Source organism: Gymnoscopelus microlampas (assembly GCF_963454915.1).
Source record: "Gymnoscopelus microlampas genome assembly, chromosome: 8".
NCBI lineage: Eukaryota > Metazoa > Chordata > Actinopteri > Myctophiformes > Myctophidae > Gymnoscopelus > Gymnoscopelus microlampas.
Window position 1 is genome coordinate 47,225,369 of NC_139945.1, and position 23,851 is coordinate 47,249,219.

The following is a 23,851-nucleotide window of genomic DNA, read 5'->3' on the forward strand; positions in this document are numbered from 1 at the left end:
AACGACATCAGAGTTTTCTATCTATCCGCTACATCTGTCACTTTGATATGATTGGAACGGAACTGTCCCCGCATGGGGCTGCATTATGGAAACTGCTCTTCGATGTAATTTAAACAGGGAAAAATAGATTTTAAAACACTTGCAATTAATGTATGGTTACATTTATGTTCTAATATCTGATTTATGTTCTAATATCTGATAGTGTCATAATATCTGATCGAAAGGCGGCCACGTACCATTTCCACTGCGTGGTTATAGATGAGCTTCTCAGCTGTGACGCTGTTGATCTCATCGACGAAGCGTTGCTTGTCTGAGAAGAAGTGGTTGAGCTTGTCGGTGAGCCGCCGGCACAGAGAGATGCAGCTCTTGTAACGCTCGTTCAGGCTCTTCACCACTGTCAGGACAGAACTCCAGATTAAAATCATCATAGAATAACATAACAAGTGTACAGAATAACACTTACACCCCTTTCTTATAATCCACTCCTAAGTCATGTTGAGATTTTATTCCTGTCCTATCTTCTAACCTAACCTTCATCTGCATCTACCATGACTGAAGCAGAGATTGACAGGTGACATCATTGAGCTAAAAACGTTCATCTGGTCAGTCTAGTACAGTGGTTCCCAAACCTTTTAGCTTGAGATCCAAAAGGGGACCCAAGCTATAGTGAAAATAGCTGATCTACAAGCTCACAACGTGTCGCATCGCAACACGTTGTGTGAGCTTGTAGATCAGCTATTTTCACTAGGCTACTACTTAAAAGTTTCTTTCTTTTTTTAATATGAAGTTCTTTTGAAAAGTGTGTTATAGAAACACTGGTCTCCTAGTACTCTAGTTCAGTGTTTCTCAGCCTTTTCAGGCCACGACCGCCCCAAAATAATCATATTTGAACTGGGGGACACCCCCACAGCCTGACAAGCACTTGGAATTGTAGGAGTTGAGGCATTTAATTTTGTTTGACTCGGTTCCACAGATAAATATTGTGAATATAGCAGATCTACAAGCTCAGAACGCCTTACAACGTGAGGCATTGTGAGCTTGTAGATCGGCTATTTTTAAAGATTTTCGCCTCTTTCTTATATTATTTGACAATTTGGCCAATGTTTGACCAGTTATTTTAGTATAGTTTGTTGATTACGTTTGATGCAGTAATGGTCTTCACTATCTGGGGACCCCCCCCCTCCCCAAATCATGTAGGTTGAGAACCACTGCTCTAGTTCATGAGATGATCAGTTGTCTGTAACATTTTGTAAGTACCTTTCCATGTAAAATATGAGTTTTCATTAAGTAGAAAATGAAATTGCTCAGCAACATCAGAAAAGCAGATAAAATGGTGAAAATTGTTAAAATGATGTGAACCTTTCCCATCCATATCATCATCTTTAACATTTTTGGAGAAATCAGCTCAGTATATAATACTTTGGCATCTTTGCATGTTGCAGTTTGCTCACTTCAAAACTGCTGACGCACTGCATTTGAAAGCAGTTTAACAATGTCATTTCAGAACTGCTGCCCTTGCAGAGTACAAATGATCCCTACCGAGCTGTGGAGTCTGTGGACACATTCCGAACTGAAATATCTTTACCTTGTTTGACAGCAGTAGAAGGATTGAGCTGGGCTGATTTGATCTGAGCCTTGGCCAGATGGAGGGAAGAGGCCAAGAGCTGAGCCGCCTTCATGTACAACACCAGCTGTTCCACCTGCCTGAAGGGGGCAGCAGAGTCACACTACAATCAGTATGTTCACAAATGGAATCGTTTGACTTGGTCATAGTTGCTTCCTGGCCTCACAAAAAAATAATCACAAAAGCAAAGTGAGAAATAGTCAAACACAAACCTAATATAGAACAAGAAATCTCATCATGGGGAGTAATATGCATTGCAGGGCCTATGTTAAATAGTAATTATATTCTACAATACACACAATGATTTGTACTCTGCCACAGAATATATTACTTTTCCTTTTCAAGTTATTCTAAATTTGATTATGTAGTTTTCCTACAGACGATGACTGATAAAACAAGACAGATTATTAATTAGGTAAAAGGGTAAATCCTTTGACAAGGAACAGTATTTGTATAGTTGTGTTTATTTATTTTCACACACCCCCACTCCTTGCTGAGTTGGCTGATCTGGTCGACAACCACACTATCCTGTGGTGGGTAGAGCAGGCATGCAGCAGACATGCCCAGATCTGCTCCCCCGGCGCGCACCGCAGCGATCTCCAACACACAGTCGGTGAAGGACAGCATCATCTGTAGATGTCTCAGTGTGTCTGTGTGCTCACGCTGCAACGAGAACAGATTGGACTTTTTAAGTTAATGTGTTACTCATATGTTTTCTGGCTGATACTGGAGTTGTTATTGAGCCTGTAAGTTTTAAGCTGTACTCCAATTCATATCACTCACTCACACACACACACACACACACACACACACACACACACACACGTTTGTATTACTATACTTGTGAGTACCTCAACACTTTAAGACAGCCATGTTATGAATGCCATTTAAAAAAATATATTTACATTTTTAACCGTAAGCCTAAAGCCGAAAAACAGCAGATCTACAAGCCCACAACGCGTCGCGCTGCGACGCGTTGTGAGCTTATAGATCAGCTATTCTTCGGTGCATGACACTGGCGTATATGTATAAGTATAAATCATGTTTAACTCTAATTCCAATCCCTAAACCTAACCTCTAAGACACCTAAATGTCTAATCCTGACCTGAATGTTTTTCTAATTGTAAACGTAGCTCTGAAAATCGTTTTTTAACTATAAAACAACCATTTGTCTTGTGAGGACCAGGAAAACGGTCCTCACAATGTATATTTCTTCAAATTCTACTATACTTGGTCCTCGCAAGTATAGTAATACAAACACACACACACACACACACACACACACCCTCTTTCACTGTCTCCTCTCCTTCCCTTCCCTCTCTCGCTCACCCCCCCCCTCCCGCTCTCCTCTCTGTCCCTGCATCCCTTTCCCTCCCTCTCTCCTCTCTATATCCATCCAATCCGAACCTCCATCAGTGTTTCCTCAGGCAGCTCTGGGGCCTCAAAGGTGATGAATCCTTCCAGGCTGGGCGGAGACGTTCCATAGGGGACGTAGCGCAGGCTGCTTGGTCCCCCTTCTGCGACGGGCCCCCCGTGACCCCCGCCTCCCCCACAGCCCCCTGGGGGCGAGGTGCCAATCGCCATGCCTGGAGGAGAGCCCACATACACCCGCCCGCTGGTGGAGCACAGGGAACCTGCTGAACTGTTGGAGCCCACTGGGGAGAGAACGAGAACGTTTGGTCATCAAAACCCAGGGAGTTGCACAATACATTTCCCTGCAATTTACCAACAACAATAATAAAGGAACTGAATTGAACATGATCCTTTTCAACTCTGGAATTTGAAAAAAATTGTCTAGTGTTTCAGGTTTTTTCTGCATTTCAGTATATACATGTAGAGCCAAGCAGGAAGATGAAGTAAGAACAAGACAGAACGTCCTCCATGAGAGAAGGCAGAAGAAGTGAAAGTCACCCGGCAGCAGGAAGGGAAGGCACACAGTGTGCAGTACAGAGAGGACACTTTATCCTTATCAGCAGTTCTTACAGCAGTGAACCAAGTTGTTATTTCAAGCAACTTTAAAGCAGACGTGCACGTGCTATCCTATAGGTGCTTATTTTGTGAGGAGCTCACATAAGGGTTAGCTTAGTGGGTGACCTAACCCTAGGCCTGGTGGGGCACAGCCACTGGTAGAAGTGGCATGTGGGTCTCACCTGAGGTGGTGCGTGGCCTGGTGCCCAGGTGGCTGCAGGTAGGGGGGGTGCTGCTGTATGGCGGCGAGCCCACGGTGAATAGGACGGTGCGGGGGCTCGCCGCCCCACCCTGAACCAGCGCGCACGGACCTGCAGGGGCTGGGGGGAGGGGGAAGGGATGAGGATCTGTCATTCAACACTCTCGGCCACTAGAGCAACTGTACATGTGCAGAGCCGCCATGCGAGGGTGACAGCCATGCACAAGAAACGTGTCACAATTGTTTAATGTGCGAGCTTTTCACCCCTTTTAGTGAGAAAACACATCCGACAGCCATGATGTTGAACAGCTAGTCAAGTCAACGTCATAAATGTGAATACTCTCCAGACCATGTGAGAGGAAGGGTGGTTAGTTCGATAAGCAAGGGAACAGACAGCGATGTGTACCTGTGTCCATAGGTCGCTCTGTGTTCAGGCTGTCTGTGCTTCCCTGATAGGGTTGCCCACCCAGGGTGATTCTGATTGGCTGTTCAGACAGACGGCCGGTGCTGACGGACCTGTGGAGATAGCACAGAGAACGTTAAAGGATGGTTCCACAGAAGACAAACGGATCATCCCACAGTAGACACAGGAAAGAGCTGGGTGTTGACACGGCCAATTGTCAAATGTGGACTTTATCGACCCTTTAATAATATGTTCTACTAATACAATGCATTTGGATGTTGTGTAGCAGTGGTGGCTCAGAGCCTCTGCCTGATGATCAAAAGCCCAATATATCCCCCCATCAAAGGGGAATTCCCCTTTAGGCTAGTGGATAAGAGGCGTTACAGTTGCATCTATTGTACACCTGTTCACCATGGAAGGGAGTCCCCTCTTTCCTTTCCGAGGTTACCTCCTAGTCTTTTTCTATCAAGGTTTTTTTCTTAGGAGTTTTTCCTTGCTTGATTGAGAGTCTACAGACAGGGAGTGTGGTTTGTTTTCATTGTTAAATGTGGGCATGTAAAGGCCTTTGAGACTGTAACAATGATTAATGTACAAATCAATTTGACCTAACAAGACTACAAAGCAGAGAGGGTGACGTGTGTCTGAGTGACAAGGGTACGGAGAAGCTGAGGCCAAGAAACCACGATTCTACCCTTAGACTTGAAACAGATAAACGGACAGATAAACGCACACACACACACACACACACACACACACACACACACACACACACACACACACACACACACACACACACACGTGAAGACATTGGGAAGAAACACAAGCAGACAGGAAACAGGAGGAGCTTTTTGTGCGGGTGTCCTACCTGCCAAATGTGGTTCTGCTGCCTTCAGGAGCAGCCTGTCGTCCGCTGGGGTAAGGGGTGCAGTGGTGGGCGCAGACGTCTCGGGCATCCGGCAGTGTCTTGGCGGCTGTGGGGCTGTCAGCCAGGGCCATCAGGTTACAGGACGCCTGTGTTTTGGGGATTTTGAATGGCGCCGAAATGGTCTGAATGACAGAGGAAACACAAATGAGCATAGGAGGAAACGGTTATGCATTTATTCATGCTATAATGTCTGTAGTTTGTGTTAGCACCACAGTTGTTAATTCTCGATATTTCTGTTAAAGACTGCGATGAAAATATTTTATCTGGAGTGTAAGAGTGCAAGTCTTCCAGTTAACCTAACAATTATCATACTTCTATAACATTGAGTTCATTTCAGTTCAATTTTATTTTATTGTCCCTCATTCACCTTGGAGCAGCATCAATCAAAACAACACTAAGTACAACAACAATAGAAAAGACAATAAAAATTAGACCAAAATAAAATTCAAACAAACTATTCAAATTCCTATGGGCAAATCATTCTGATAATGTTGCTGGTAACCAGTGGTGTAAAGCAACTAAGTACATTTACTCAAGTACTTACATTTGTGAGGTATTTTTACTTTACTGGAGTATTTCCAGTTTTCAGTACTTTTACTTCTACTCCACTAGATCTCAGAGGCAAATATTGTACTTTTACTCCACTACAATTATTTGAAAACTTTAGTAACTGTAAAACATACATTAACCACTTTAGCCATGGCTATTTTCAAGGATTTTTATATATTTGGAAACATGTGAAATGGGATATTGTGCATAATGAGTACTTTTACTTTTAGTGCTTTAAGTATATTTTGACACCAAGAATTTTGTACTTTTACTCAAGTCAATTTTGAACACCGGACTTTAACTCGTAACAGAGCATTTCTACATGGTGGTATTGATACTTTTACTCAAGTAAATCATTTGAGTACTTTCTCCACCACTGCTGGTAACAACGTTAGCTCAAATGTTAGCCTAACCTTTGTGGGCGATCCAATAATGGTGGGCAGAGGGGACTTCTGGAGCCAGTCAGAGGTGCGTGGGGAGGAGCCCAGGTGCTTGGTGGGGGAGGTTCCCAGGCTGGCGGGGCGACCTAGCTGGGGGGAGTGACTGGCGGAAGGGTAGTTGGCGGAGGAGGTGCCATGCAGGGGGTCCGACATCTGCTTGTGAAGCTTTTGCCTGGTCTGGTAGACCTCCGTCAGCGTGGGGGAACTCTGTAGCCGAGCGCCCAACAACTGGGACGACGGGATGGGAGAGCCTGGTTGAGGATGGGGAGGGGTTAGCAGTGGATTGAAGTGAGCTGCTTTGAATATTGTCGCTGTCGGGCAGAAACCTTGCATCTCCGTGTTTCAAACTTTTAATATATTTTTAATGCCCTACTTCGTCATACCACAGTGTCACACAAAGGTAGCAGAAATAGCCCCATCTACAAGCTCACAACGTTGTCACACTGAAGTGTTTAACATCATGCTGCTCTCGTCTGTCTCCTTTCAGGCAGCCATAAAAGTGTTTTGAAAAGTTTTTGTTCAGACTGTCTTAGGTTCAAATCAAAGCAAATCTTACCTAAAATTTGAATGATCACAAAACATGAATGATCAAAAATACCTTTTAAAACATATTCTGGAATTTGCCACTTAAAATATGTTGGTTTAGCAAGATGTACAAATCACCACTAGATGGCACTAGAGTCTGCTAACAACCACATTTCACATACTTCCAAACAAAGTCAAACACAGCAACAGCAGGGAGAGTTACAGTATTTCATGAACCTTCACTTCACTGTTGTAAAGTCAGCAGAATAGAGAGTAGAGAGACAGGCGTAGTTTCTAGGTCACAAAATCTATAGAAAGGGTTATTTCTCTGTGCCTTGGCTATAACAGGCAGGCCACGGTGCGTCTCAAGAGCGGGACACGTAGCAAAGAAAACATGTACTGGAAAACATGTACTGGAGCACACAGGCAGTTAAAGCCTTTTATAGTGGGTGAAGACCAATGTTTCGATTGTTACATCTTAATCAGTCATAAAATCTGTTTGTGTACTTCTGACAAAGTGCAGCACTGCAACCAGTCTGATGTAATACCTTTGTTTTCCTGACAGACAGCAGAAACTGCTGCTCTGCAATGTCTGTCTGTAGCAGTTACCATGACAACAAACCACATGACACAACAAACAGAGGCACTTGTGAGACATGAATGTGCTTGTGCATATATGATTGTATGTTTGTCTGTTTGTGTGTGTCATGTGTTCATAAAACACCAATAGCCTAATGTTTTAAGAAACATTGACTCACTGGGGATTTGTTAATAATAAACTGCTGATAAAAAGCTACGGAGAGAGAGAGAGAGAGAGAGAGAGAGAGAGAGAGAAAAGAACAAAAACAAACTTATGACAGCTGCTGCTATTTTTGTCTCAGCAGAAACAGTTGTTTATCTTTTGTGCCTGACGTCAGAAAGCTGTTTGCATCCTGGCATCTTCACGCTCACTTCACAGTAAGTGGCATGACTACATGTTATGCTGCCATTACACTAGCAGTGACTAAGCGACAAGCTACAATTCATTTTCAATGGAAGTCACTTTCATGAAGCTACAAACTGACGCCCAACAAAACTTTTGTCAGCGCTCCAGTAACGCAGTGCAGCGTCAATCAAACACATGATTTGGTTTCACCATTTCCACTCTCCTTCTCTCTCCCCACAATTCCTGCTCTGTTCCGTATATGGAAGAAAGAATCATTCTTGCCGTTAACCAGTTCCCTCAGTCTCAAAGGCCAGCGGATACTTGCAGCTTGTGTCGCTGCTTGTGTGAACGCGACATTTACATGTAATATACTTTTCTTGGGTCACGCCTTGGTGTACTGACAACAGCCGTGTGCATATGATCAATTTCAACAGTTAACTGGATTTACTGGAGGAACTCACCTCCAGATGAGCTCCGACTGCGAGACTCATGACTCTGGGGATGCCCACAGCAACAGTGGCCGAGCTGCTCGGGGATGGTGCCCACTGGGAAACACACAGACACACCACCTTTAGCTGCTGTTCCAACATCACAATCACATCAAGCATCACATCATCTGACATTCACCTCAGATTGCATTTAACCATCTATCTACGAACTTGTAGATAGAGTTGCTATTTTTGGAAGAAATATGAAATGAGGTTTAAGTGGTTAAAATGTGGATTTAGCAGTGGGTTGTGGCTGAGATGCTCTCTGCCGTCTGGAGACGGACATGTCAGGACATGTCCTTACCGAGAGGAGAGGGAGAGTAGGGGCGGGAGCTGCCTGTGGAGAGACGTCGACCCACTGTCTGGGGGACATCGGCGGAGTTGGGGGAACCAGATGACGCCTTAGGGAACCCCATGGGACTGGTGTTGGAACGCCTCACTGTGCCAGACCTAGACGACAACAACAACAACAACAACATGTGAAACATTCATATTCACCACAACATACAACTGAAAACTGGCATCTGTAACAAATAACCCACGGAAAATAAATAAATAACCAAGACCAATCACAGTCAATATTGATGTAACGTTATGGTTTCTAAGAAATTAAAAATAACTTTCAAGGAATGTCTTGGCTTCAACCCGCTGTGTGTTTTGCTTTGCTTTCTTTCCCGTTTCAGTCCACTTCCCCCAGTCGTCTGGCTACAGACCTCAAACACAGCTGCCTGTACACGTGAGAGGCAAGCGTTTGCTAATTACTGAGCACTTTTGCATTATGGGATTCTTTCTTTCAAAACAAAAAGAAAAGTCACACTTAAATTGAACGTCCCTTGTTGCTTCTGCTTTGTCTCATTCTCTGGTTTTTGGGGGGTTGTAAATATTATGGATACATTCACCTTCCACATGAAAACAATATTATATTACTATAATACAGAGATAATGGGTTTGGTGAAAGTGTTACACACTGATCCACTAACAAGCTATGTCAAAGGGACAGGATCTTGGTGGCACAGTACTATTCCTACCTAGACAGACAGACAGACACATGAGTCCAGGATCTATGCTTCAAACTATACAAAAATGTCCAAATAAAATGTATTCTATATATATTTTGTGGCCCTGGAAACACAGTTGAACAAATTGTAGATGTTTTGTTTTGTACATTCTGAAACATGAATGATTTCTTTGCTGAATGGAAAGGAGGGGCAGGTGTCAAGGCGCTGAGGCCTGTGATCACAGGAGAACCATAATCCTCAAAGCAACATATGGCCACAGAAGAGATTAGGGTAAAAAACTCACAAACAAGGAGGTGGAAACACACACACACAATACAATTAAACAATGCTGCAAAGCAAGCCACCTCAGGTAGAGAACACAAAAGAGGTGCTGACAGTAAATACACCTGTTCCTCATGGCCCTCTCCTATTTCTAAAGAAAACAGCCTGTTAACGGGAAACCACAACAGAGCTCATCTCCTGAATGAAGCTACCCCCCTGTACCATCTGCTTCAGTTCCTCCACACAGCAACATCTTGCCAGTTGAAGGCTGATGCAACCTGAGCAGAAGTTACCTTATATCTGATGAAATAAGCGTCTTTGATGTGGTTACAGAAATTCTACATTCACACCCAAATGAGTCACGAGACACATTAAGAACAAAGACCTTTAATGACTGTAACTGCCAAGGGGGTTGGGCCTCAGTCATTCCTCCACCCAGACAAACGCACGACTTACCTGGGAGAGCCGTACAGCGTGGTGGTTGGGCTGCTGGAGAGGTTCTGCTTGATGCGCTGGTAGTTGCGCACCTGGGTGGGCACTGGGATGGGGGTGGTCTCGGCCCGGGGTGACACCATGGCGGTCTGGCCTGGCGTGGGCTGCTGCTGGGGCAGAGGCCTGGCAGGGGAAAAGGGGGAGAGGAGCAGCGTTAACCAGTTGTGCCGCGGCTGATGCCTCCACAGCTGCACCACGTTCGCAGGGGGCTCAATACCCATTCCCAAACCCTGCTAGTCCACTACGGTCGTCTTGTTGTGTAGAGAATGGATGAAACAATGATGTTAAAAAGTATTGGGGGGGAAAACTGAACCTTCTATGTCCTAGAGGCACTTGTTTTCATCAGAGAGAAAGCATTGTGTCAACTGAGTATGTTCCAGAAACTAAAGTTCACCCCTGCTTGAAAAACAAAAAAGGAAAAAGAAATAGGGCAGGCTCAGTTACAAAGGGGGCCGGGCTTCCATGTAAACACACAAGGGGACAACCAATGAGGCTCAAGCAAGCCTGTGAAAGGTGGTAGGAGGCAAGGGGAGGGCCATAACAGCTGTGCTCTGGGGGGATAGCCAATGGCACGTGCTGGGGCGGTCCCCTTCTGTTTAACAGACACAGAGAAGGGGAAGAGTAAGGAAAAGGGCTCATTTACATTCCTTTGTTATGTTAGCTGGTACAAAATGTTCTTGACCAAAAAGTCACCTCTGGTTCACCCACAGGGGGGGGGGGGGGGGGGGGGGCACAACAACAAAAACAGGGAGAAAGTGGCAGGGTGTGCAAGAAAATAGTCTTGTCTTATGTAATGAGCTGGAGTTGAGGGAGGATCCAGATGCAGGAGTGAGAAATACACGTGAGAGAGACACAACACACACACACACACACACACACACACACACACACACACACACACACACACACACACACACACACACACACACACACACACACACACACACACACACACACACACACACACACACACACACACACACACACACACACACACACACACACACACACACGGCAAAGAGCCATAAAGAGGTTCCTTTGTTTAATTCATGAAGTTCTAAGAAGTGAATAAAGTCGTTGTCATCCACACTGTAGAGCAGAGCAATGCCCACCAGGTAGGCAAACCACGTTCAGCAGAAGGTCAAGTGAAAAAGTCAACTTTATTTGTTCCCTCCAGGTGGCTCCAAGGTTTATCGACTGAAACCAAGGTTTATAGGAGTTTTATACGAGGCTTCCTCGCAACAAAATACATTTTGTAGGTCAGACGGGCTGTGTCTTTAGAGAGCAGACTGGAGAGAGGCAGATATGTAAAGTGGCAGAGAGAGAGAGAGAGAGAGTATATATCTATAAATAAATACAGAAAAAGCAAAACACTTTGGCTTGGATTTCTATGTTTAAGTTATTTTATTTTTATTTTGTACCTACTACTTTTTTATTTCAAATTTGCTCCCATGCCAATAAAGCCCCTTTGAATTGAATTGAATGAGAGAGATAGAGGGAGAGAGAGAGAGAGAGAGAGAGAGAGAGAGAGAGAGAGAGAGAGAGAGAGAGAGAGAGAGAGAGAGAGAGTCTGTAAAGCCAATGACCTGTTTTTTAACCATCAGCCTGCTAGGGGGATGGGAGCTCTTGCCAACCTATACTGCTGTCCTCTCCTCTCTATAATCATTATCTTTTCTTATGACCATTTCTTTCATTGTTGCTAATTGCTATGTCCTCATTCATCACTGGCAGCTGCTCTCTCTTTCTGTCTATCTAGCCTCTTTGCACACAGCCTGATCTTCACTGCCTGCAGTACCTCATCCCCCCACCTCTCTCAATCTCATTCCACGGCCTTAGTTCCCCTGCTCTGTCTGGTTCTCTCCTCTCCCTCACTCCATCCAATCGATTAGGGTCATGCAGAGATGAGGATAAACAAGTCACTCAGGGACATGGATGTGATTCACAGGATAAGTGTGTGTGTGTGTGTGTGTTCTCAGAACAGGGCATGACTCCTTTGGCCCCGAGACAAGTTGGCACCTTACCAAAAAGATCATGCCAAGGTGTGTGTGTGTGTGTGTGTGTGTGTGTGTGTGTGTGTGTGTGTGTGTGTGTGTGTGTGTGTGTGTGTGTGTGTGTGTGTGTGTGTGTGTGTGTGTGCGCGCGCGCGCGTGCACGTGTTTGTGCGCGCGTGTGTGTGTGTACGTGCGTGTGTGTACGTGTGCACTCTTGCTTGGATGGTTTGCTCGATTACATGACTGCTACAGATTTATTATTATCAGGAAAAATAATTTATAAAGATCCATGAAAATGGGAGAGTGAAAAGATGAAGAGGGCTATTTTTATTTTAAGTTATCTTTACTTAGCTATAAATATAACAGTACATTGCAGGCATCTCCCAATTCAATTCAGACTCAGAGTGGCTTCATTGGCATGGGAAGCATGCATAAGGAAAATAATAAAATCAGCACATATTTGTTTCCACTTTTGATCCAGCACCCAACCTAGTAGGTTACTTTGGGATGTGCATGTCTTTTTGTCTTATGCTTACAGTGCTTACATAATGGACGTTAGTTCTATGAACAAACTGTTCTATCAATAAAATGCTTCATTAAAAACAATGCTGGTGTAAGAGATTCACCGATAAAAGCTCTTGTATGCATCAGGGTTTCCTCTAGGTCTTTGTTTGGCTGGCCAATGTGGCCAGCTTCTAATTTACCGGCCAAATGCAAAATTTAGCCACCATAAACATCAAACTTGTTTATGGTGGGTAAATTTAGCATTTGGTGCATGTTTGCAGATATGTGCGTGTTTACCACAAAACTGATCGCTGCACCTCTCCCCAATAGTGCCTCTTAACACCACTTTAACATAGATGCACTGTGCTGTTCCTGCTTTGTATCCTATAGACCGTACCAACGTCGCGTCACCAAAAGTTAGCCACGCCCCCTTTTTCGACGCTCCAGCCCTTTGGGGATCAAACTGTACATGGAGACGGGTTTAAGACTAGAGAGTGACGGTGGTTTGTGTTTGTAAACATTAACTTCTTTGCCGACTACATAGTGATCAGTGCACACTGTACATGTGTGGCTGGTCTATGAGAAAGCTGTTCACATGTCGCAGCTCCCCTCTTCAAGATTGAATACAGTGTGAGGCTAACAATGTATTAAAGAGAAGAGACTAGTATGGCTTGGATCTCAGCTGTACCACACAAAGAATTAACGTTCAACAACCTGCCCAAACACAGCCGTGTTTGTTCACGTCATTTTCTCAAAGGTACATTTTTACCAAAAACATGAAACTGCTATGTTGTCTCTGCTAACTAAAAGTAACTAGGTAATGTAACTAGACTAGGATAGCCTAGGGCGGTCCATAGTGTTACTGACTTTTTTCTCTCTCTATGCTACTACCGTGTGAGGTCTCCAACTTTAATAAAAAAATAAACAAAACTATTTCACTATTCACCGAAACAAAGGCAGTTTTGTGTTGTTGAAAGTTTCGGTGAGTAGCAAAATAGCTTTGTTTATTTTTATTAAAGTTGGAGACCTCGCACGGTAGTGGAACGTTCGGTCTATGAGCAGAGCAGCGCCCCTGTCAGTGCGTTAGAGAGGAAAAAAAAGTCACTAACACTCTGGACCATCCTAGTTACATTACCTAGTTACTTTCAGTTAGCAGAGACAAAATAGCAGTTTCATATTTTTGGTAAAAACAAACACGGCTGTACTTGGGCAGGTTGTTGAACGTTAATTCTGTGCGTCGTACAGCTGAGATCCAAGCCATACTACATCTATTTGAGCTCCGTGATGTTGCCTCTATGCTGGAAAGCTGACAAATTGTACTGCTTTATCTACCACATTACCTCGACCCGACCTGCTATGGCACTTGTGAACTGAGCAAGTCCTCACCATTGTGACTGTGAGTTTAAAAAACAAACACGGTCGGGTCACTGTTTACAAGCTGTTTATGTACCCTCAACCCTAAGCCCAATCCTCCCAACATGGCCGCCGCTACCAAAAGACACTTGTTGACGCCCCCTTCAGGATTTTTTGGTACGCTCTATACCATAGTTTCCTCATGCATAATCGTACAAGGGTGCCAAAAGGCGGAACAGAAAATAGTCAGGACGGATGAGTGACAGATCTACAAGCTATCAACAGAACTTCACGTTTTACACTGTTTTTACACTGTGTCGTGTGGTGTAAGCTTGTAGATTACTCTTTTTGGTATGCAACACTGTCGTACTATGGAGTATAAAGTGTAGGCTGAGCATGTTTCAAGCTTTCCATGTTTCCATACATAATCTGCATTTTTTGTTACTGTTATGCTTACTGCTTGATTTTAAAATGCCAAGGAACTCAATTGCCTGCAATTTGTTAACCAAGTTCTTCCACCAGTTCTCTCCAATAACAATACTGTGACATGTTATGTTATACATGTCACAGTGACCAACCCAATGCTGCGATATGAGTTTATCTGAAGATCATGGCTTCGCTTTATCACGTCCATTAGCCAACTGCTACGATGTTATCAGTGTATTGACTGATCTTTTATTGCTCCATTTTTCATGTTGGTCACACCATTTGTATGAAATCTAATCGTGTAAGAAAGGTGTCAAAGGATTTCTGTCACACTGCCACAGTGCAACTCAGGCCTTTGTGTGTGTGTGTGTGTGTGTGTGTGTGTGTGTGTGTGTGTGTGTGTGTGTGTGTGTGTGTGTGTGTGTGTGTGTGTGTGTGTGTGTGTTCGTTTGTGTTTATTGTGAGGAGTAGGCTGAGGCTAACATTAATATAATTATATAATAAACAAAAAAACTGCCAAGATGGCCAGCGATATTTTTATTTAAGGGCCATATATACACCCAATAAAGGCCCGTCTATTTGTGCCAGACTAGATTTTCAGCCATTTTTCATTTTCTTCAAAACATACTTTTTGCTACTACTCAAACAAATCGGTACACATGATCTCTCAAGTCATGTGATCAACATGAATCAGTCAGACTTAACATTCCGATTTGCTATGATTGATTGATATGATTGATATGATTGTTTGTGGGCCTTGGGTAGCAAACTCAGCCTGGTAGGGATCTGCGCTCCGAGGAGCGCACATTTCTAGTTTGTTAACCCATTAAAACCGGGAAAGCATCTGTGTCATTTTAGATTTTAGTGTTGGCTATTCAAAATAGCAGATATACATGCTCACAGCGCGTCACTTCATGCCACACTGCAAGCTTGTAGATCTGCTATTTTAGAAAAATAGTGAACATTTGTGAAAATCATTGAATATATAAATGTTTTAAAGCGAAAATCTTTAACTCAAATCTTTGCTTCTGGGGGGTCCCTGGAACACATTGTTTTTCGATGGGGGGTCGGCGGCCAAATACATATCAATTGTGGGGGTCCTTGACATGAAAAAGTTTGAGAACCAATGATCTAGCAACATAGGTTTTTCAGAAAACTGTTAGGATTTAGAAGGTTAATGTGGCAAAACCTTTCTGTCCACTCCACTCTCGAATTAAAAAATCTGAAGATGGGAAACAAATTAATTAATAGCAACCGCATGCCATTCTACACAGAGCGATCATATACATGTATGTTGTAGCTATAAATGAAGACGTGTTGAGAGAGACATGAACCAAATTTACGAGTTAAAGAAGAATAGATAAACTTAGAAATAGAAGCCGAGTTAAATGGTGGACCTAAAAATGCAATTGGAACCTTTCACAGCCTCACACACACACACACACACACACACACACACACACACACACACACACACACACACACACACACACACACACACACACACACACACACACACACACACACACACACACACACACACACACACACACACACACACACACACACACACACACACACACGCACACACACGCACACACACACACGCACACACACACACACACACAGTGGTTGAAATGGCATGTGGCACTGAGTCATATTCGGTTTGTTTTTAGCCTCAAACCTCATCTAATCAAAGGCTGTGACCTGTTTTTAGAATGCTAGCTATGCTGACTCCAGTGTTAGTAAAAGGTTACAATACAGACCTACACAATCGCTTTACTTGCGTACTTAAAGTCTTAACTGTGTGACATCCATTTTAGTGGACACATCTGGTAAGATCTATGTATTTATCTAAAATAATAGATAAATAAGTACATTTGCTTGCATCATTTTGGCACAAGTGTCCAGGTTAGACACTTGCCAATAAAAATGTTTAAAGAAGTTGTCGTAAAAACACATTTATATGCATTGTGAAAAATATACCAGTGAAACATTATATCAGAAATAACTTTTGTTAAAAGTTAACACACACACACACACACACACACACACACACACACACACACACACACACACACACACACACACACACACACACACACACACACACACACACACACACACACACACACACACACACACACACACACACACACACACACACACACACACACGGGTTGCATGCTCACTTGAGAACATCCAACAAAAAAGGAAAGTGGCATAAGCAGGTGGGTTTGGTCTGTGAGCAGTGTGCTCGACAACCGGTGATTACCGGCCATTCTTTGGGTTGTTTATTCAGGGTTATTTCCTGAGCGGTGAAGGTACAGTGAATGTAAGCATCATGTGGTAAAGCTATAGTAGTACACTCACCCTCCACACAGGAGGAACTCAGTGGACGCCCGACGCCCCATTGCTCCCATTGGCTGGTCGTCTGATGAAGAAAAGTGTAGAGAGATTACAGGTGATCATTACACTTTGGATTACAGGTGAAATTGCAATTCTGTATGCCGTTTGTCCAAACTGAATGTTCCCTTACAGCTACAATGGCGTAAAAAAAGAAAAGATGGGATAAAATGTCCTGGTTACATGCGTCACATAAATAATTAGAAAGAACGGGTCTGACATGTGCAGTATACTGAAGCCATCACTCCATGGGCAAACTATTTAAAAAGATGGATCTCCATCGAGCACTTGGCACCATTATTGTTAGTGTTTTACTGCTCTGCTTTCTTCAGAAGCAACAGCTTTGGCAGAATATAGAACTCCTGCATTAATTAAACAGGCGAAGGCGAGCATTGCTGAAACTGCACGTTGATGGAGAGGTTTATGGCCCCAGAATCGTTCCAATTCTTGTTAATCTTGCAAATGACGGTCGTCTTGTACAAACTAGGGAGCTGTGCTGGAAATAGGGTCATCTCCGAACACTACTGCAACCACAGCAGCACAGGGAACAATTCGGCGAAGGTGCACAGAAAAAATATAGATATTCCAACCTTAGAATGTATGCAGAGTGTTTACATGACAAACTCTCTTCTGTCCAACAGATTTCAAAAGCTTTAAAAGACTTTTACAGAATTACATTTATTTCGGAATGGACCAGTTTATCAACATTGAGGTGGTTACATGAAGCAGTTTTATTCAGAATGGGTAATTATTCAGATTATTAGTGGAACAAAAGGCACTGTTGCTGCCATTCAGAATGCCAGCTAGATAAACTGCAGGAACTTTGTTAGGATTTTTGCTGCATGGACACTGTACATCCCGAGCCACTATCACCTCTTTGTGTGTGTGTGTGTGTGTGTGTGTGTGTGTGTGTGTGTGTGTGTGTGTGTGTCTACTCACAGCTCTCGGTGGACAGATGTGGTACCAGCACAAAGTCATCTGTGTCACAGGAGGAGTTCTTGCTACTGGTGCTGCCGGCAGACTCTTTAGACAGCTGTAGGTAGTTCGGCGGGCCGAGTGGGGGAGATGACAGAGTGTCCTCAGCCAACATCTGCATGTCAGGGAGTGACTGGAGGAGAGAGAGAAGGAGGAGGGAGAGGAGGGAGGAGGAAGGGAGGAGAATGAGAGGATTAGGTCCTATAGGGACCGCTGGACAATGCAATTAAGAGACCAGACGCAGCAGATCTGCCTGTCAAACTAATGTAATCACCTTGTTATAGAGAGAAATCACATCCTGGGAAAGTCATTTCCACTGCTTTCACACGACTACTAAGCTGAAGACATGGCTACTGAGATTCTGTGCATAGTAAGACAACGTGCATACTAGGACACTCCAAACTGAGATATGAGCACAGATCTGTACATTTTAAATATGCCAAATAAATCAAATCTATGCTTATTCCTATTCTGTGTATGAAATTCACATGAAAAAACACATAAAACACAACACGCTGAGTCATGTTTGAACAGCTGTGCATGCAAAAGATAAGTTTGAAGGTGTTTGTGTTTTGAACTCACAGGAGGGGAGTTGTAGCGGACACAGGGTGAACCGTCTGTCACTGGGTTGGAAGAGGTTGGGACAGGGACAGGACACGCTGGGTGGGAAAACAGAATTAATTTGTCATTAGAATGTATACCTTTTAGCTGACACGCGTATATACAGAGTGACTGTCGTGAATCCCTCCTGATCTCCCTGTACACTTTCATTCGTTCAATTTGCTTATTTGTTTTCATGGTCACCAACATGCCATGTTATCACCTCATTCCCTTCACCTGGGTTTTCCCTGCCCATTTCCCCGCCTGCATTACCTCATTAGTCTCTAAGTTCACTTGTTCCTTGCCAGATAGTTCTTTTTTGTAATATGCTATCTACGCGGTATATGCTGAGCCTTCTAGTAGTTACTACCTGACTCCTCAACCTTCCTGTCTGCTGACTCCTCAACCTTCCTGTCTGATTCCATGGATCCTGATACTCTGCCTGATCCATGTTAACATATTATTAATTCTGGCGTCCCTATGTTGTGCACATTTTATAATTATTATTAAAATAGCGGGTCTACAAGCTCTCAACGTGTCGCATTGTGACATGTTGATGTCACAATGATTGATCTCCTGATTGATCTACTGTTAAGTAGATTAAACCTTGCAGACTTTGATTTCTTGCCTGATCATTTCATTTCTGTGTTGTGCTTGTGGATTCTTACTCGATAAGTCACTGACCCTTATAGCAGCGGTCAACGCTGCAGTCGACGGTCAGTCTAAGGTCGAAGTAACATGAACCTTTGTCAACCAACAACCGTGTGAGTGGTCGAGTAAATAAAGTGCTGAGAAAACAAATATGTTGTACAAAGAAACTATGACAACAGGGAGACACCAAACCTAGCATCTATACAGAACATAACACTTTGTGATTTCTGTATTTAGTTTTTACTCTAATGACCTTTTGTACAGCACTTAACTAACAACTATCTAAACATATCTAGCATCTGTCTAAATGAAATGACTCAAATCTAACTATTAATAGTCAACAAGCAAGATATACAAATCGAATATACAAATATAACATGTAGTAATTTGTTCAAATCTAATAATCTACAGTATCTATCTTAAAGCACAGGAGACGGATGTTTAACATTATTGGGTTTGTTTCCTACTTACATTTTTTGATGGCAGACGATGGATCTAGGAAAGGATGGCTGAAAAATGCATCTGCACAGGTGGGAATAAATGAGAAAATTAGAATGATGAAATGCTACAGACTTGATGTGGCTAAAATCTGTCTAAATCAACCTGTGTGTGTACTGTATATACAGCATATACTACAATGGTAAAACAAATACCTTCTAGGAGGCAAGGAATTAGTGCTGTCGTATGTGTAGTGCTTTACATAAGTCATAAAAAGGAATTTGCAGCCATGGTTTTACTTTTTCCTCACACTATCAGCAATAAACACAAATTTGTCAGGAGTTTTGTATTGTGTTAGAGCACCATGGTGACTTAATGAAGTATCTAGACTATGAAACCAACAGGCACGAACCTCTGTCACTGTTATTCAGTTACAGTAATTATAAGCACCAAACTCTATACTAAAGTGCACAAAAAAAACAACAACAACGCTTCAAGTAGGAACAAACTTCTACAAGTAAAAAGAACCAAACATTAAAGCACATAGAGTTTGCTTCACATAAACTCATCTAGACTGCAGAACCGACAGGAACGAACCTCTGCGCGTGTTTGGTAATATGGTCATTCTGAGTTCTATACCATCACTTTAGGAAATGTATTGGTGCTCACCGAAGTCCATTCTGTCCTTCTGGTTCCTCTGCAGGAGTCCTAACAACAGGTTGCTGAGAGGCGGGGACGTCTCCCGTGGGATACTGGGTAACCGGGGCATGAGAAGATAAGAAGTACATTATTCATTGTTTAATTCTAACTTCATTGAGAGCTATGGCTCTTCAAAGTAAAAGTCCTTTTCCTAAGCTACAACACATGTTTTTCTTGACTTACACAGGTTGTAGGCTCTTGTTTTTCTCATAAAACATCCTCAGGTCTTGTGGACTGTTGGCCTGCAAAGGTGCAGAGTTATTAGAAATATGCACCCACATGCAGTATGCATAAACACAACAAAGCATCGAGAGGTGCACACACACACAGAGGACGCACGCACACACATGCGCACGCGCACAGACACAGACACACACACACACACACACACACACACACACACACACACACACACACACACACACACACACACACACACACACACACACACACACACACACACACACACACACACACACACACACACGTCCCTCTTCAAGTTCCAAGTACAGTACCAACCTGAAAGGGTGGCTTGCCAACCAGACACTGATAGATGACTGTTCCTATGCTCCACAGGTCTGCTTTGGCATCATAATTCTGAGACATGATGACCTCTGGGGCCTGGAAAGGAAAGTGTCAGGAGTTCAATATGTCAGGAGAGAATATGAAAATAATTTGAGACTTGTGGTTGCTGTGAGGTTGAGTGCGAGTATGACACATATGCCAGGAATTGTACATAATGATTCAATTCAATTCAATTTGATTAAAGCGTCAAATCACGTTCATCAAGTTGTCTCAAGACACTTTTCATGGTTGGGTTGTGTTCTGTCCTGTACTGTGACCCTGAATAAAATGTTCTTTTAGTTCACTGCACATTTGACAGTAACAAAAAAATGCATTGAAGGGCTGATTACCCTGATTTGAATCATAGACAACGGCAATGATTATGAAGGCAAACACTAGGCCTGACCTTGCATGTAGTTGGGAAGCCTCGCCACTTCGGGGCGAGGTTTCCCCTATTGGGCGGGCGTGCGGGCGGGGACTTCTTTCCTCTACATTAGAAGAGTTAGGACGTCACACATTCTAATACAGCCCGAATACCCAATCTCAGCACCGGCCTCAGTGGCGCACCTCGCTAATCATTAGACTCTAAATCCACTACCACTGGGAGTCTGGGTTTGACTCCCGCTTGGGACATTACTTTTTCAAACAACCGCGGACTACTTTTTTTCGCCGATAAAGTATAGTTTTGGACCATGACGGAGGCGCGCCGACTCAGCAGACCTTGAGGCTGAGGAGTCGCGCCCGAGCGCCTCCAGGCGCGAGTGCCCGCGACGACCGGCCGATGGTCTGCTAGTCGACTAAGCGCCGTCCGAGTTATGTACCGATAGGCACAGAATCGTAAATGATGTTGTGGGGACTGCGTTTGCCCCAACTGCCACTCAGTGCACTAACATAGCTTGCAGGCTCTCTCCCCACCCGCCACCCCGCCCCCTTGCGCTTCAACTACATGCAAAAAGGCTGTTCGCGTCTGAGTCGACTGATAATCTCTTAGTCGAATTATAAAAAAAATATAAAAAACAAATAATATTAATAATTAATTTAATTATTCGACTGAGAGATTGGCTCGACTGAGAAAAACATTTTTTTGTATTTCTTTTTTTTTTGTGTGTTGCATATGTCGACTGCCAGTCGACTATTGGCAATTAGTCGCCAATCAGATTCGACTATACAAATCCTTAGTCGGGGACAGGCCTAGCACACACAAACAGAAAAAGGACACACACACACTGACACATTCATTTACCATATACATGGGTGAGCCGCACAGCGTGGCTGCCATCATGTTGCTCTGAAGGTATCGTGCGAAGCCAAAGTCAGCTGCAGGGCAGACACATGAAACGAGACAGTCAGCACCTCAATGTTATTAATAGCAACACTCCACTATTGTTTGAGTCTCGCCACTCCCAAGGAAAGAGGCTGAAAACAATGGAACACTCCATAAAATATGGTCAATCGCGTGCTCTATAGCTACCATTGTGCATTTCCAAACAAGCGGAAAGTGACCTTGAATGCTATCGATGTTGTAGGCCAGGGCCTGTTATATATGCTCCTTGTATAACACTGGACATGTTATGAAATACTGTACAGTCTACTGTACATGATAAAGTTGTATTATACTGTATATAAACACGCAATATAACGTATCATCAATCAAATATGTTAGAACTACTATACTTAAGTTAACCAGACATTTATGGGGAGCTTTTGTTTGACTTTGAGTCACCTATTTTGATGCGGATGCCACTGATGCCGGACTTCTTGCGGCCCACATAGGACAGCAGAATGTTCTGAGGCTTGAGGTCACGGTGGATGATTCCTTTGCTGTTGAGGATGCGCATGGCAGCTGATATCTGCTGCAGGAACACCCTCAGCGTGTCCTCTCTCAACGTCCCCTTGGCTGTAGGACACAAGAGAGGAGCAAAACATCACAACCAACCCAGCATACCATTGCAAAACACTAGGTGCCGTAACCATATGTTTGATAAATTCTTCACTTTATAACATTATGTATGTACTCAAAATGTTCCAAGAGGTAGTTCATATTACAAATAAACGTGTCACCAAACTCTGGGTTCAAAATAAACTTCTTCCATTGTTTACTTTTATTTATATTCAATGTCTGGCTGTTGTAACAACCTCTGATCTCTTCGCGTATTTTATGAATGTCATCTTATTTTATTTAGGCTTATAGAGGGATGAAAGCCCTAACTGAGACAGCAATACTCGCTAAAACCTCTCATTAAGATGTATCCATTTGTCCTGACCACATGACTTGGACATTCTCCCTAATAACTGTCATGAATGTTGGATTGACTCAGTGGTTTCCTGCTCTCTAACGGGCAGCATTAATGACTTGCTGAGTTTGGTTTGTTCTCAGCCACATAGTCTAGAGGCTAGATGGAGTGTTACGACAAATGCATTAAGCAAATGCTTATGGAAATGCACTGCAACCAATCTCTCTGCATGCTCAACATTTACACAATATTGTTTTAATAAAGGCTGAGTTTGCATATTACTGTTCTATGTTAACTTAATGCTGGGGGAAATAAAGGAAATGTTAGAGCTAAAGTACCTGGTGGCCAGTGGTAGTGAAACCAGTACAGTATAATACCAGTTAATCTCACAGGAGGCTAAGAGGATTACTCTCTCTCTGTTCACTAAGCCATTATTATCACAATATACAGTAGGTCAACATCAAACAAGTAGGCTTATCAAAATTAATCTGAGATTTGGGTTTTCTAATAACATGATGCCCTACACACAGGGTACAAGTAACGTCTTGCATGGAAAAGTTATGCAAGTAGTGAACTAACAGTGTTACAGATCTCATAAAAGCAGTACATGTGGTACTGTGTTTATCTGTGTGTGCCTGTGCCTGTGTTTGTTCTTGCGTGGATGCTTTAAGCACATATGAATCAGCGTACAGTCACAGTGTACCATGGCCCCACACAGTGATGCATATGGGTACAAAGCAACCCCCCTTTGATAAGGAGCCAATCGGAACAAGCCAGAGGGACGCAGCTTTCCTCATGGCTCCAATATCTCAGATACACTGGATTCATGTTGCTACTTGCTAGTGGGACATGTAGTACCTTCACGCTCTCCCCTTTGACCCCAGTGTTTCATTTCACAACTGTAAATAGGTTACAGATAATCAACCCCTGTCGGTCATAATTGTCTTTATAGCCCTCACTGAAAATATGACCAGAGGTGGTCAGTTTGAGAATGTGGGTTAGTTATCTTATGCAAGTGATTGTGATAAGAGAGTCAGGCCATTATTGCAATAAATGGCTTTGTAGGACAGCACTATTTAAAAGTTAGGGTTTAAGAGGATTTAGAAATGCATGCATTTTCATACATTTTGGAGGGTTCCGTTTAAGACAATCCCATTCCCATCCATATCAATAGATCCATATAGTACAGAAA

General features: G+C 43.2%; 1 protein-coding gene across 2 annotated transcripts in view; it reads right to left on the reverse strand.

The window, feature by feature from the left end:
• ulk2 (unc-51 like autophagy activating kinase 2) overlaps positions 1 to 23,851 on the reverse strand; it is a 49,664-nt gene that overhangs the window by 1,933 nt on the left and 23,880 nt on the right. The window contains exons 6-25 of one of the 2 annotated variants that reach the window (XM_084064401.1): positions 22,149 to 22,322; positions 21,669 to 21,742; positions 20,381 to 20,482; positions 20,045 to 20,103; positions 19,832 to 19,914; positions 19,196 to 19,246; positions 18,056 to 18,132; positions 17,438 to 17,606; positions 16,466 to 16,526; positions 9,783 to 9,941; positions 8,351 to 8,496; positions 8,020 to 8,103; positions 6,082 to 6,359; positions 5,060 to 5,241; positions 4,198 to 4,307; positions 3,775 to 3,912; positions 3,032 to 3,279; positions 2,106 to 2,287; positions 1,586 to 1,704; positions 237 to 394 (exon numbers count right to left, since the gene is read on the reverse strand). In XM_084064401.1, coding sequence (XP_083920527.1) covers positions 237 to 394; positions 1,586 to 1,704; positions 2,106 to 2,287; positions 3,032 to 3,279; positions 3,775 to 3,912; positions 4,198 to 4,307; positions 5,060 to 5,241; positions 6,082 to 6,359; positions 8,020 to 8,103; positions 8,351 to 8,496; positions 9,783 to 9,941; positions 16,466 to 16,526; positions 17,438 to 17,606; positions 18,056 to 18,132; positions 19,196 to 19,246; positions 19,832 to 19,914; positions 20,045 to 20,103; positions 20,381 to 20,482; positions 21,669 to 21,742; positions 22,149 to 22,322 — 2,654 coding nt within the window. The remainder of the gene's footprint in view (positions 1 to 236; positions 395 to 1,585; positions 1,705 to 2,105; positions 2,288 to 3,031; positions 3,280 to 3,774; positions 3,913 to 4,197; positions 4,308 to 5,059; positions 5,242 to 6,081; positions 6,360 to 8,019; positions 8,104 to 8,350; positions 8,497 to 9,782; positions 9,942 to 16,465; positions 16,527 to 17,437; positions 17,607 to 18,055; positions 18,133 to 19,195; positions 19,247 to 19,831; positions 19,915 to 20,044; positions 20,104 to 20,380; positions 20,483 to 21,668; positions 21,743 to 22,148; positions 22,323 to 23,851) is intronic. The other variant, XM_084064402.1, reaches the window with a different exon arrangement.